The 15,446-nt window shown below is 45.6% G+C and overlaps 1 protein-coding gene across 1 annotated transcript in view; it reads right to left on the bottom strand.

Annotated features, from left to right (window-relative positions):
- Positions 1-3,493: 3,493 nt before the first annotated feature.
- Positions 3,494-15,446, bottom strand: part of PRKAB1 (protein kinase AMP-activated non-catalytic subunit beta 1) — a 13,278-nt gene continuing 1,325 nt past the window's right edge. Inside the window, exons 2-7 of the mRNA XM_017510209.1 lie at positions 12,497-12,660; positions 10,704-10,797; positions 10,307-10,421; positions 8,064-8,197; positions 5,076-5,144; positions 3,494-4,825 (exon numbers count right to left, since the gene is read on the bottom strand). Of these exons, the coding sequence (XP_017365698.1) occupies positions 4,748-4,825; positions 5,076-5,144; positions 8,064-8,197; positions 10,307-10,421; positions 10,704-10,797; positions 12,497-12,660 (654 nt within the window). The 3' untranslated portion in view covers positions 3,494-4,747. The remainder of the gene's footprint in view (positions 4,826-5,075; positions 5,145-8,063; positions 8,198-10,306; positions 10,422-10,703; positions 10,798-12,496; positions 12,661-15,446) is intronic.

Genomic DNA, 15,446 nt, shown 5'->3' with positions numbered 1-15,446 from the left:
AAAAAAAAAAAAAAGGGACGTGCCAAGGAAGGGTTTTGAACCCTAAGGAATAGCCTGAAAGAAACAACCAGCAAATTCCACAGCCACACCCTAAAATGAGGCCTAACACTTCATGCTGCCACTCCTCTTTCATAAGCACAAAATTAGATGTCATGTTTTCTGCACTTACAGTTTAATTTTCTCCAGACTAAACAGGTCGATTGCATAGCAAATTTCATAACCATGTAACTTTAGGATTCGGAGGGTTCAGCCAGAAAGAGATAATTTGCTTAATAGGACTGTCTTCAGAATTGGACCTCTTGAATGTGATTTGCTATAGAAAGCATTCATGGGGTCAGCTCAGCTTCCATTCTCAGGATACAGTGGTTACATTGGCTTGTTCCAATGGTTCTAAGCCATGGGGAGATTTTGCTTCCCTCCTCCCAGAGGACATTTGACAATGTCTGGAGACTTTTGGTTGTCAGAACTGGGGGGTACTACTGGTATCCAGTGGGCGGAGGTCAGAGATGCTGAGCAACATCCTACAGTGCCAAGGACAGCCCCCCACTGTAAAGCTTTATCTGGCCCAAAGCCTCAATAGTGCCAAGGTTGAGAAACCTTGGTCTGTTCTAGTTTTAGTCAGATGTCATCTTGGCAATTTAAATATTGCTAATGATGTCTAAATCATGTGGACGGTGGCTCTAAGCATACAGTGTTATATGAGAAAATGTTTCTCATTTGCCTACTCAAATGTTGAAGCTCTGTATCCTGAAGCTGGGAGGGTGGGTGGAGGCAGTGGAAATGGAGTCCAGTGTTGATCACTTTGTTTTCCGTTGAGTCTATCAATGATTAACGGAACTCTGTTTGCCCTAGAGGAGTTGTTAGAGGTAGATGAAAGAACCTTGAAAATGACTTTATTACTCTACATAACTCTGCTGTCTTTCAGAGATCCACACACACAAAAAGTAGTAATAAAACCAAAACATAAAATTGACCCAGAGTATGCACATCTTGGCCTGTTCTCACTGGCCATTGAGTATTTCAGATGGGATGGGTGAATTCACTCTAGGAGAGAAGGGAGAAGAGGTAGCAGTAAGAGCTGGCATTCTCATCTGGGCAAAGGCCCTTTAGTTGTATGAAAGACAAAAAAGATGATGACGTTGTGGGAGCCAACCCTGAGGGCAGAGCCCAGTGGCTCCTCCCAGAGCCAGTGGCTGGGGTCCCAGAGACGGGGCTCCAGCTGCTGCTTCAGCTTTTGAGATCTCCAAATGTCTGACTCACTACAGCGACCCTGTCGATGTTTTTTCAACTGGTTGGGTGACTGGGGTTTTAGAAGAAATGTATACTTATCTACAACTTCCGTGTTTTCTCCTGAAGACAATTATAGTTGGCATACCGGCGCAGAAGGCTCTAGTTTCTGTTTCTCCACCAATTTGCTAGTTAAGAGAAGTGCTGAAGGATTCCTCAGAAGCTTTATGATTTGAGGAGTGGGCCATGACTTGTGTCTTCCTCAGTTTTCAGACCATTTGTAAACACTGGATGTCTTAGTCCATTTAGTGCTGCTTTAACAAAATACCTGACAGTGGGTAATTTATAAAGAACAGAAATTCATTTTCTCACAATTCTGGAGAGTGGGAAGTCCAAGATTAAGGCATGGGTAGGTTTGCTTGTCTAGTGAGGGCTACTCTCTGCTTCTAAGATGGCACCTTGTGCTTGGGTCCTCTGGGAGGGAGGAAAGCTGTGTCCTCACGTGGCAGAAGGTACCAGGGCACATGAGCTGATTGCTACCTGAAGCCTTTTTTATATGAACCTTAATTTCATTCATGAGGGGAGGAGCTCTCATGACCTTTTTTTTTTTTTTTTTGAGACAACGTCTAGCTCTGTCACCCAGGCTGGATTGCAGTGGTATGATCTCAGCTCACTACAACCTCTGCCTGCCAGGTTCAAGCGATTCTCCTGCCTCAGCCTCCCAAGGAGCTGGGATTCCAGGTGCCTGCCACCACGCCTGGCTAATTTTTGTATTTTTAGTAGAGACGGAGTTTCACTGTGTTGGCCAGGCTGCTCTTGAACTCCTGACCTTGTGATCCACCCGCCTCAGCCTCCCAAAGTGCTGGGATTACAAGCGTGAGCCACTGTGCCTGGCTGACCTAATCTCCTCTTTAAAGGGCCTACCTCTTAATACTGTAACACTGGGGACATTTGAATTTTGAAGGTGACCCAAATAGCAGAGGAGTATCAGGGAAGTGCATTGAAAGTGAAATTGTGCTCATACAGGAGGAACTGAATTAAAATGAAATTTTGTTCTTTCCTAGGATGGTTCATTCAGCCTCTGACCTCAGCCATAGATCGTATCATGATGTTCCAGGTTTTTTCTCTCGGCCTAGGCATCTTGGAGATTTCCTAATTGAGCTAGTTGAGGTGCAGGCACAATTTTCTTGTCTGGGCTTTTGACTTCCTGTTTGTGGCCCTAGCCCTGCAATACGGATTTATATTCTGGTAATTTTTAGGCTTTAATTTGGCTCTATAAGTTAATCAGCTGCCAGAGGGAAAAACAAATCTTCACCAAAAAGCAATTTGAGTTAAACTTTGTAAGTTCTCACCCATAAAGGAAATGCTAATGGAGAAAGGATTACCTGGTCATAGGACACAGTTTGACATGTGACTTTGTCCCTGCGATTTGGCCAAAACAAGGTCTCCTTTTCCACCTTTGTAAAATCACCATTAACCCTGAGTCTTTCACTTATGGGGGGGCAGGCTTTCCAACTGTAATGTACTTTGTATTGCTTTTTAAAAATGAAATCCTTTGAATATGCACACAGATGTGTTGTCTCAGACCACATCCTGTTTTGTGTCTCCGTCTCAGCTGTGACCTCACCTGGGAGTCCCCTGTGGCCCCAGGGCTTCGAGGACTCTTGGGGTGACTGGCTCCAGTAAACTAGTCTTATTTTACGTTGCATTTTCAGCTTGAGTTTTCTGCACCAGTGGGGAGCTCATCTGCATGCTTTTCTTTCTGCTCAATGTATTTAAACTGTTTCCTGATAGCTGAGAAGAAAAGGCTAAAAGAGACACTCATAACCTTCCACCTTTTTTGGAGGAGGGACATAGCCTCTTTTAGTGGGTGAAAACAGCTCTGACTCCACAAATGTCCTGGTATCTCATGCACCAGGGTCACGATCCCAGGCTGTCCTCTGGGGCTTGTTTAGGAGCAAAAGGGAACAAACCCTCTAGCCTGGGGACACTACCAACTTGCCCAAGCCAGAAGCCTCTGCTATTACCCTCTTCAGCTTCCCTTTGTGACGGGCTGTTCAGAGGGGCTGAGTTTTAGAGATCCCTTCATCATGGGCTTCCAAATGCTGTGTGAATGGGTGGGTCACAGGAATGGTTCTCAGGCCTGGGCAGCTGGAGTGGCCCTGTCCACTCGGTGCCACAAGAATGGTACTGAAATGGAAGTCTGGAAGAGTTCCAGTCTCTTCTCCAAGGGATGGAATAAAATCAGAGCTTGTCCAAGCACATGTCCAATTATCTTTACAAAGCTTTACTGAAATTGTACATCAAGGTGACAATAATTCAGTGTTTTGAAAACAGCAACAAAAAAAGGGTGCCCCAAATTCAGGGATACCAAATAAATACTGGCACCCAGGGAACTCGTTTCTCCCTCTCCCACCAGGAATAAAGGGCATCATAAAGGTAGCTTCTGATGACTGACAGGAACCTGGGCTAGTGGGCACATCTGTGGCGATCCCTGGAAACTGAGCTGTGTGAAAAGAAGTCTGCTTTGGTCCAAAGGGCATCTTCCTGACCAAACTCAGAAGGCTGCTGCAAGTTCTACATTCCTTTCGGAGTCAGCAGCAGCAACTGCTGCAGCCTTGCCTGCTAACTAGGGGCAGAGGTCCTGAGCAAGGTGGTACAGGACCTTGTAAAATCACACTGTGTGATTTAACCACTGTGTGGTTTAACACAGTCACCTTATTATGACTGGAATAAAAAGCTGGACAACCTCCTGGCTGTCAGTCCTCAGGATCATCCAGCTGAATGGAGAAATCCAGTGGTGGGTAGAAAAGTCTGTTCTGAGAACAGATTATTGCTGAGCAGAGTCCCTGTGATTTCTAGTCGAAACTGCCTTAAGGCTGCATAGCCAGCCACCTCTGCTTACGAAGAGTACTTAGTGCACATGACTGTAAGAAACAATTTTAAAACTTCATCTAGAAATCAGACAGTTTCTAATTTCTATAGAAATGACATCTCCCTGGAGCTGAGAGGGACAATCTTGCTGATTTTGAAGGAGAGGCAAGCCCAACGCTATACTTAGTTCCACAGCCAGGCCTCAGCAGGGACAAGTGGCTGACCGTAAAAACACATGATTGGAAATGCTGTGTGGCCTCAGTCTCTGCCTCCCAGATTTTTACTGGCAAAGGAATTAGCGTTCATTTTTGGCTTAAGAAGAATTGAGAATGTGGGTTTAGAACTGTACCCAGCCTCATGCACTGCGGGGCCAGGGCTGCAGATCCTCCGCCGCCCTTCCTCCTTTCTTGGCCTTGATGAGTCCCCGAGGCTCCAAGCCTTGGGAGTGCTAGGAGGACCGCCAGACCGAGGCGCTGCAGGGGCTGCTCTCCCTGGACAAACCTTCAAGCAGGACCAGGGCAGGTACGAAATGTCTTCTGAAGAATGTGAAATGAACAATGTACAGTCCATCACCTCTGGGAAAGTATGCACGCGTGGAGCCTGGCGGTGCACACTGTCTCCTGGGCCACCATCGGCCCCCAACTCTTCATATGGGCTTGTATAACAAGGTGGTGACGTACTTCTTCTTGTACCGGTGAGTTGCGCTGAGCACCATTACTCCATCCTAAGGAACAAGGTGGAAATGAGCAAAGGCCGGACTAAGTCAAGGGCTCAAGCCTCAGAGTACATGAGAATCATTAGGGGCTTCATAAAACCACAAATTCCAGGGCCATCTTCATAACCTGAGCCTGAGGGCCTGTGTCAGACCCTGGAAGCTGCCCTTTAAGTCAGTACCCCCAGGTTATTTCACTGCTGGGAGTCCTAAGAGCACACACTGGGCAACACAGCTGTAATGGGACAGACAATGCCATTACCTTGATGGATAGCGCATACAGGTGGTTCAGCATGACGTGATTGGGCTCAGGGAGCAAAGCTGGATCACACTGTGAGGGAACAAAGCAGCGGTGAGCATCTGGATTTGGAAACCAAGATTCTCCCCTTTATTTCACAGCACCAGCTATCAAAGGACAGGAGACGGCTCTCACAGGCCGACCTCTCTTCCCGTCAGGCAGCACAAGGGCTTATTCAAGGAGATAAGGGTCGTGCCTTCTGACCTGAAGGGAGCTCCCTGTATACCTGCTGGAGGCATCTGTGTGTGTCTCTGGCCAGGCATTTACCCTAGCCTCTTTAAAGTGTGGGCCACAGCTCTGTCCTCTTATGAGAGAGAGGGGCAGGAAGAAAGCAGCTGTCTGTTGAAAAGTACTTTCAGAGAACACAAGAAGAGACCATCTGTACTAAACGCTCCTGAGCAACAGATTCTAAACTTGAATCTATAAGACTCAGACAATGAACCTGAAGAATGACAACAGATACCTGGACAAGACTCCACTACTCTGGAAAAGCTCCCACAGGGCTGGCACTCAGAGCTGCCGGCCACACCTTCCTGTTTTAAGAAAAGCCATAAATCAGGATTTTTTTTTTGCCATTGTACACCCCCAACTTTTATAAATGCGATTCAAATGGAAAAATGTAGAACAGCTTAGGACCCCAGAGGCTGGGCAAATCACTGTGTCAACAAATACTCAGCAAACTCCTGCTGGGAGGCCGTTCAGGGTGGCTGCTGAGAGCCCCAACTACAAGGATCTGGCATCAACCAGTCTGATGTGAATGCTGGCTCAGCCAGTTCCTGTGTGAGCCTGGGAGGCCTTTTTAAAAAATTAATTAATTTCAAAGATTGACAGATACAATTATGTATATTTACCATGTACAATATATTGTTCTGAAATATGCGTACATCATGGAATGGCTCAATCAAGCTCATTAACATACGCATAACACGCTTACCATTTTTTTGTGGTGAGAACACTCAAAAGCTGTTTTTAGTGCACTGCTGATGGGCATGTAAGTTAGTATAACCATTATGGAAAATGGTATAAAGTTTCCTCAAAAATTACCTAAAATTACCACATCATTTAGCAATCCCACTCCAGGGTATATACTCAAAGGAAATGAAATCGGCCTGTCAGAGGTAACTGTACTCCCACGTTCATTGCAGCTCTATTCATAACAGCCAAGATGTGGAACCAACGTAAGTGTCCAGCAATGGATGAATGGACAAAGAAAATGAGGTGCAGATACACAGTGAATATGACTGAGCCTTAAACAAGGGATCCTGTCATTTGTGACAGCATGTACAAACCGGGAGGACATAAGTGAAATAAGCCAGGCACTGAAAGACAAATCCCATATGATGGCACTTATGTGGAATCCAAAAAATCCATTTCACAGAAGTAGAGAGCGGAGTGGGGGTTACCAGGGGCTAGGAGTGGAGGGGTGGGGAGATTTCGGTTAGACAGGAGGAATAAGTTCAAGAGATCAACTGTACAACACGGTGACTAGTATTCACAACAATGTATTGTATTCTTGAAAATCTCTAAGATTTTAAGTGTTCTCCCCACTTCTCTGTGCCTCAGTTTCCCCACCCCTAAAATGGGGGTAATAGCACCTACTTCACATGGTTGTTGTGAGGCTTAAATAAGAATACATGAAAAACATTTAAGGCTAGTTTGGGGCAAAATAAATGTCAATCATTTAGAAATTACAACTGTGACCAGAGTTCACATTAGAGCTTCGTGCTACCTTGGACAGAGGGGTCCTGATTCTCATATTCCCCGTGCCCTGGGCCACACTCAGCTGGTCTATTCCCAGCAGCAGTCTCCATCAGAGAAGATGGCTAGTGATGCCTCCCTTTTCTAGAAAAAACAAAGCCTTACTAGCTTGGGAGGGCACTGAAAGTCATCTAACCCACCAACCTTTGTAAAGTTAGAGCTAGGGGAAGCGTGTCGACTAAGTGGTTCTAAGGCTGAAGCTACGAGTCCTTGAAAATCTTCATCTGTGGCCTATGTCAGACTTTGCCAACTCAGTGCTGGAAATACAGTGGGCCCTGCCAGCTGAGGGGTGCTGGTCGGTCCTTACCACTGGCTTCTTCTGGGCCTATACCAGGATGGCCCACCCAGCTGCAGGGGGACTCCCAGCACAGGTGGTGACCTGGGAAAGGCAAGTCCTGTTGGGGCAGGGTGACAACACGGAGACCCTGTCCCAGCAGCCCAGCAGCGACCGCTGTAGGGACGCCTGCCTGTGGACACGTTCATTCCTCGTCTCAGCACGCATGCCCTCCACTTCAGGGTGGGGGGTTCAGGAGCAGCATGGCCACTTTAAGCACCTCATAAATAGTGCCTCTTAAGAGGTACTTGGACCAAGTTGAATTCCTGGATTCCCAAGAATTATGGCTATGCCATCCATTCCAGAGCTAGGTGGACTGGGCGGTCAATCCAGGTTAGATGGAACAGAAAACAGAATCACAACAGAATATTGGTTGTTTTTCAGGATCCAGGAGGACACACTCCTCTTTTTTGCATGCAATAATTTCCCGGAGAAGAAACGTGTGTTACTTACATATCCCAAATTTTGATCCAGGAGTACTCATGTTTCTAAAAGCAATTTAATGATTAAAACTAGATTCTAAAATGTGAGGGCCAGAGCCTGAGTTCCAATATGTAGCTTACTAAGAAGGGATGGTGACACATTTTGTCATGAAATGTAAACGGAACAGTGCTCAGGCTGAGGCAGGAGTGAAAGACAAGGAAGCAAGTGCAGAGGGCTTTGTGAGACACTGAGCAGCACCCACACTCGGAACCTCTCACTGGCAGCCCATCCCCATGGCAGAGGTGAACGGGATGGTTCCCACTAGTGGGCGACACTGAGCTTTGCTCACCAGCTGCTTTGCAAGAGGTGGACACAGGAAAGGGAGCAACTGAACATGACCCATGAAGGACAGTCCAAGCAGATGCCTGTGTACTTACAGAAATCCCCGTGTCCTTGTTCAGGATGACCTGGAGGAGATGTGGGGGGAGAATGGGCGGTGCCCGAAAGCGCTCTTCAGGTTTGCAGACGTAGGGCTCCTGATGGTAGGGTCCTGGGGGGGAACTGGACAGCTCTGTTGGGAGATAGGAACAGGACATCTACTTTGAAAATCAGGCATTCTGGAAGCAGCCTTATTTATGTTGTCATCGTCTAGTTTTCCTTGTCTCTTGTTCCCTCAATGCAGATTTACATTCCCTTGAAGGATACACAGGTTCCAAGAGTGCAGAACAGTGGAGAGGAGAAACGCTTTTGGAATCTGGGTGACTGGCATAAAACCCACTAGTCAATTCAGATGCCCTGGGGGAAGATGGAGGCTGTGGCCCAGATAGTAAGTCTGGGTCAGATCATAAGGAGGCTGTTCTCAATAACTTAACTCCACATGCCATGGCAGAATAATGCTTCCTTCTGGCTTCAGGCTGGGCTGGCAAAGACCACAAAGAAGCTGGAGGCTAAGTGAGGATTAAGTGGCTAAGACCAGGTTACGGGCAGCGCCAGCCACAATACAAAAGAAGATAAGGCAGTCTGTTTAGACAAGGCAATGGAGAAAACAGGCTAAATGAGGCACATTTCAAAATGGAGGGAAGAAAAATTGAAAGCCCAATTTCTAAAAGCTCTTTAACTCCATCACACTCAAGTTCCTTCCAAACTCCGGCTTGAATATCAGATACACTGAGAAGCTTCTACAAGAGCAGTATTTCATAATGCTACAACAGCTGCATAGTGACATTTGGCTAGCCAGAAGGTACCAAGCCATCCTCCAAAGAACACGTGGGATGGTTCTGGTGGCCAGATCCTGGGGCTGGTCCAGAGAAGATCTGCTATGCCCCGGCTCTGCCAATTCCCTCAATGTCATTTTTTAGGGACAAGCACCTTTCATGTGACCCAACCATATTACAGCAAGAAATTGAGAAAAGCATTAAGTGCAGAAAACTGAGCCATAAAGTAAATAACATTTTGAGGAAGTGTCTAAATAGGAGAAGTCTGTAGAGAATGTGGAATTAGCTTCTTATCAGTGAGGGGTCCGTTTTCTTTTCCTAGGTGGAAACTTGACTGAAAAGCTTGTAAGTGTCCTAAAATTACATCAATCAATAAGTTACATATTTTGGAGGATATTTGGGTGCACTTCCTCCATTCCCTGATTCCCAACTATTTGCAAAAAAAGATAGATATCTCTAAAAGATTAATTATCCAGACAAAAGCACACTGATTTTGGATTCCAAGTCCTGCTCAACGAACTGTCAACCACAGTGAGCCCATCGTGATTTTACCACTGTGACTTCTGAACTGGTAACAAGAAATCCTGGTGGGAGAACTTCCAGGCCCAACTAGACAACGATGAAGAACTGTCCTATAAACTGAACGGAATCTGTTTTCTTAGTGTGCCAGATACTTTCCTGGGGCATCTTTCCACTGCCTCCGTCAGGGTCCAGGAATTGCTAAACCCCTGCCTCCAAGAAGGGGAAGTGTGGTTGGCACCAACACTTCAGACTGCAACCCGCCTCCCCTTGAATTGTACGAATCATGTTCCAGGAGTTTTTTCCTGTGGGGTTTGGATGGAAAGAATTGACTGAAACCTTGATGCCTGAAAGGCTCTTAGAAGATGGGGAAGTTCTACTGGGTCTGTATTTCTGTACTAAATGGGTTCCCATCAAGGAAAGCTGCGCTGTGGAGGCCCTTTCCTGTGGGGAGCCTCCTCCTCCCCTGGAGGGATTCTGACAAGGTGCTAATATACCACACAAATGACCGCTGAGGTCACTGAGGTATCCATTTATCATCTGTCAGGCTGAAATTCTTCAGGCACCATGAGTGGGATGAGACGCAGGCTTCTCCAGTGCTGGGCTGTCACTAACTCAGTCTGACCCTCCAGAGCCTCTTCAGCCCTACCCCAGCACGAGATCAAGCTACGGTTCCATTTCTGCTGTTTGGAAACAAGTCAGGTCTGCCAAGTCCTATTGTGACCTATTGAATACCTGAGATGACCAAGGAAATCACTTCCAGCTCCCTTGGGGTTAAATTTCAACAACTTGACAGTTAGGAATTAAGCTCTGTGGCTTTTAAGGGGGGCTATAATTGCCTATCTGATTGGGCAGCTTCAGATCAAGAGAGGCAAGAGAAACAAGAGTATTTCTAGCCTGTACAGCCCCCACCTGCACACATGTGTATAAAATAACTGTGTTCATACCAGACACATCGGAGCACTTTTGGGAATCCACCATTAAAGCATCAAATACTTCAAAGTCAGTTTTCTTCACTTGAATGATGTTGTTAACTGTGCCAAGCTGGCTGGTTACTATGGGCTGGGAAGAGACAGACAGGCAGAAATCATAACGTGGAAGGTCTGCGGAGTGATTCTTCAGAGGACTTGGAATTCCTGGCTGGAAGGCCTCATCTCCTGGCTAGCCACCCTGCTCATCTTGGTCAAGTATGCCAACTGTCCGACAGTTAGTGTTGCTATCCAGCTCTGCCACACACGAGGACTTTTACTAGCAAGGCAAAGGGACCTGGCAGCAATCTCCCGGGAAGGTATTTTATTTGTATTGTGTGGGCACCCAGAGGACCGGAGGTGGGAAGATGAGTACCTCGGAAGGGTCGTGGGTCCACTGACCATCCACAAAGAACTTGTACTGATGCTCTCCTTCCGGCAGATCCAGGATGGCTACAAAGTTATTGTGGCTGCGAGGAATAAAACAAAACATTTTCACATGAAACCAAGAGTTCCTGCAGGAGAACAAACATTTTTAGTCCATTTAGACAATTCAGCATAGCGATCTCAATCTGGAAAGGCTATAAGGAAGCAGCAGTGTGACACACTTTCCTGAAAACTCACCTCGCTCAAATACCAGGAAACCACATCCCTAACCTTAAAAGGTCAACAAACAAGCATTTGTGCTTTCAAGTTTGCAAAGGCTCCTGGATGCCAGGGAGGATAATACCAGAAGGCAAACAGCGAGCTGCCTAGCTTTACCCTGTCACTTTGCTTTGGGCAGGAGAAGGGATCAACTGAACAGGAAGCTCAAATGTTCTCTAAAGAAAGTTGCCTAACCACTAAAAAAAAAGAAGAAAAACCCTTTCACTAGGTTGTTTTGTTCCCTTGACTTGAACTGACCTGTGAATGCTGTGCTGAGTGGCTTCCTCCTCCTCCAATGGAACCGCTGGAAAGCAGGCAGACCCTGACAACAGTGAGGCCTGGCACAATTCCTCCCTCATTTTATCAAGAATACTCACTAAAGGTGTTCTCTCACTGACAATTTAAGACAGAAGTCCATGCTGGGGTTCCTGATAAAATGTCTTACTATGATCCTTGCTAAAGGTGACTACATAGTATGTATTTTTCTTCTCTTTTTGGAGACAAAGTCTCGCTCTGCTGCCCAGGCTGGAGTGCAGTGGTGCAACCACAGCTCATTACAGCATTGACCTCTCAGGCTCAAACAATCCTCCCACGCAGCCTCCTGAGTAGCTGGGACTACAGGTGTGCACCACCATGCCCAGCCACCTTTTAATTTTGTTTTGTAGAGATGGGGGTCTCACTATGTTGCCCAGGCTGGTCTTAAACTCCTAGCCTCAAGCAATCCTCTTGCCTCAGCCTCCAAAAGTGCTGGGATTATAGGCACGAGACACCATGCCCAGCCAACGTGTACTTTTTTTTTTTTGAGATGGAGTCTTGCTCTGTTGCCCAGGCAGGAGTGCAATGGCATGATCTTGGCTCACTGCAACCTCCGCCTCCAGCGTTCAAGCAATTCTCCTGCCTCAGCCTCCTGAGTAGCTGGGATTACAGGTATGTGCCACTATGCCCGGCTAATTTTTTTTTTTTTTTTTTTTTTTTTGGGGGCGGGGTTTCACCATATTGGCCAGGCTCATCTTGAACTCCTGACCTCAGGTGATCCGCCCACCTCAGCCTCCCAAACTGCTAGGATTACAGGTGTGTGCCACCGTGCCCGGCCAACTTTTCAAACAAAGTATTATGCAGAGTCAAAGTTAGAAGAAACATCAGATCATCTGGTCCAAAATTCCCTCTTTACAGAAAGGGATACTAAGGCGACTGACAGCCTGGCCAATGTGGGTCTCTCAGATTCTCAGCCCAGTGCTCCCTTTCTGCATTAAGAATAGATTTTTGTGTTTCTGTGGAAAAGTTCTGACTGAACAGATAGCCGAGTATCTGAAGTGAAAGATGTCTATGACATAGAAATATTCTCCATGCACAGATGTTGCTTTCTTCCAAGAAAGGTGTACTTTAAACTAGAGACCACTAAGGTTTGCAATTAGAACCCTAAGACTTATTAAGCAAAAGTATTTTTCCACCAGGCACCCATTTTCTTTTCACTCAGACGTTTTAGAAGAGCGTCTAGATAGTGAGCACTCCCCAGGCAATTACCTTCTTGTGAGGGGAAGTTTACTCCAGTTGTTGAAGGACCCAGATAAGTAAACTTCCTTTCCACCCCCCGTCCATCGAAACACAGTTGGCCGAGCCTGGGCGGGAGCTTTATCATTCACTTCCAGATCGTGCTGCCAGGCCAGGAATTCCTCCTTCTCTGGTGCCTAGAAACAGAGCAGTTTATTCAGAGCAAGAAGCCAGAAGCGAGTTCCCTACAACAGACAATACTGACAATTCATTTTAAAGAGGCAGCTGTTACTATCTATGTTCATAGTCAGGATTGGAAACTTACTAGTGGTGTCTCAGTTTCACTGCCTGCAAAATATATTTTTTAAGGTTGTGGTGAAGACTGCGACAGTCCATGTAAATGCTCTGCATAGTGTCTGACACAGTGAGTGCTTACTAATGATTAGCTACTGTTGTCTTTAAAGAAGTTGACATCAAAATTCTAGCAGAAACTATAAAACCCACTTGTGATACCACAAATCCAAGAGTAGCTTCATAAATGTCATGTTCCTCCCTGAATTAAGCAAGATTTGAAGTAGTCATGTGCACGATGCCTCAGTCCACGATTTACTGCGGATATGGTAGTCCCATAAGATTATAGCATATTATTGGATCTTTTTTATGTTTAGATATATTTAAATACACAAATCCTTAAATATACTTGTGGAATAAGTGTCTACAGTATTCAGTAGAATAACATGCTGTACAGGTTTATAGCCCAGGAGCAATAGGTTACACTATCTAGACTGGGTGACGTGGTTTGGGTCTGTGTCCCCCCCATCCAAATCTCACCTTGAACTGTAATCCCCATAATCCCCATGTATCAAGGGCAGGACCAGGTAGAGGTAACTGATTACGAAGGCAGTTTCCCCCATGCTGTTCTCTGACAGTGAGTCTCATAAGATCTGATGGTTTTATAAGCATCTGGCATTTACCCTGTTTCCTCTTATTCTCTCTTCTGCTGCCCTGTGAAGAGGTGCCTTTCACCGTGATTCTAAGTTTCCTATGGCTTCCCCAGCCAGGTGGAACTGAGTCTATTAAACCTCTTTTCTTTATAAATTAGCCAGTCTCCGGTATTTCTACAGAGCAGTGTGATAATGGACTGATAAACTAGGTGGGTAGTCTAGGTTTGTGTAAGTACACTCTATGATGTTCGCACAATGATAAAATCACCTAATAATGTATTCCTCAGAACATGTCCCCATCATTAAGTGATGGATGACTGTACATGAAAATTTAAGAGGAACAATTCTAGAGCTGTCAACTTGAAAATGGGCAAATCCAGATTTTGAGGAAGGGAAAAACTACTCACAAAGTGCTGTCTAGGCACTGGGGAATAAAAGGCAAGACAAAGACTGAACCCTCATTAGGATAAACGATAGCCTCCAGTGTGGCAGGCTCTGTGTAACTGAGGTATTCCAGAATAAGTGAGAAATAAACTCACTCAACTCTATCTGGGTGATATATATGTAGTCATGCACCTTTTAGATTTTTTTCCTAGTCAGAAGACAAAGACTTAAAAGAGCAGGAGGTTCAGGCTGGAAAAGACTCTTTAGGGAATTAAGCAGGTTTCTAGCACCTTCATTTCAAATACCGACCTCAGCTTATCCAAATGATGCCTGCATTGTTTGAATTCTAATAAGATCTACATTATTAAAGAATAACAGACTGGAATCACTTCACACTAAAGATAACTCATTATACCCAAAACAAGTGCACTGGTGTAGTTAAAAGAATTCATGACTTTTTTGGTAACTGGGGCATTCAACCCAGGGCTACATGATTTCAGTAACCTCTAATGAAATGAGAATGGGCACTGCTTGAAATCATTCCCCATAGATTATGTGTGTGCTCAACATTTCCTATAGGAGTTTTGGAACAGTAACAGAACAAATACTTCTTGAAGAAAATAGTTTTGATTCTTTTGGTGTCTTGAAGAGACTTCTTGGGACCAGGGACCAAAATTACTTCCTGGGTAAAGAACGTCAAGTCATTGGAGAAACATGATTCGAACGTCACTTTGCACACAGCTCTTCAAGAATGCAACAAATTCAGAAAGCATGTTCAAACCACAAGTTGTAGGGCCACATAAAAGCAGGTCCTTTGCAGGAGGCTCAAAACTAAAATCCAAAAGAAGGTGTGAGATGTGATCACCTCACGCTACATGAGGACAAACACAGGTGGAATGAGTTGCCAGGCAATTAAATGGATGATGATTAACATGAAATTGGATACTAACAGGGTATGTCGGGCAGAGGGCAGCTTTATCTTTCCTAAACCTACTTTGTTCCTTGAAACAAGTAGTTCAGACATAAAACATAAATACCAGCTGCAAGAATCACTAAGTGTCCTTGGATTGGGCCCTGCAGCTGGAAACACCCACCCTATGAAGGTGGTTAACAGGAGTGTGGTTGAAGCAGGAGTCAAAAGTCACCTGAGTTTTTGATGAATTAAAACAGGCTGCACCAGGAAGAAAAATGTTGGCATGGCTTAAAAGTGATTAAATCATATTTAAACAACATTAGAGGGAAGTTCAGTAGCTGCTGACTGCCTCCTTTAGACAGACCCTCACTACCCCCTGACCTCTAGAAGTCGAATGACTTCTCTATGTCCGCTTTAAAAAAAAAAAAAAAGACGGGTGAGGCTGCAGTGGCTCATGCCTGTAATCCCGTCACTCTGGGAGGCCCAGGCGGGCGGATCGCTTGAGGTCAGGAGTTCGCGACCAGCCTGGGCAACATGGTGAAACCCCAACTCTACCCAAAATACAAAAAATTAGCCGGGCATGGTGGCGCACGCCTGTACTCCCAGCTACTCGGGAGGCTGAGGCAGGAGGATGGCTTGAGCCTGGGAGACGAAGGTTGCAGTGAACCGAGATTGTGCCACTGCCCTCCAGCCTGGGCAACAGAACGAGATCTGTCTCAAAAAAAGAAAAGAAAAGAAAAAA

The sequence above is a fragment of the Cebus imitator genome, unplaced genomic scaffold, assembly GCF_001604975.1.
Source record: "Cebus imitator isolate Cc_AM_T3 unplaced genomic scaffold, Cebus_imitator-1.0 Scaffold434, whole genome shotgun sequence".
Classification (NCBI taxonomy): domain Eukaryota; kingdom Metazoa; phylum Chordata; class Mammalia; order Primates; family Cebidae; genus Cebus; species Cebus imitator.
The sequence above is the reverse complement of the archived record's forward strand: the minus strand, read 5'-3'. Positions and strand labels throughout refer to the sequence as shown.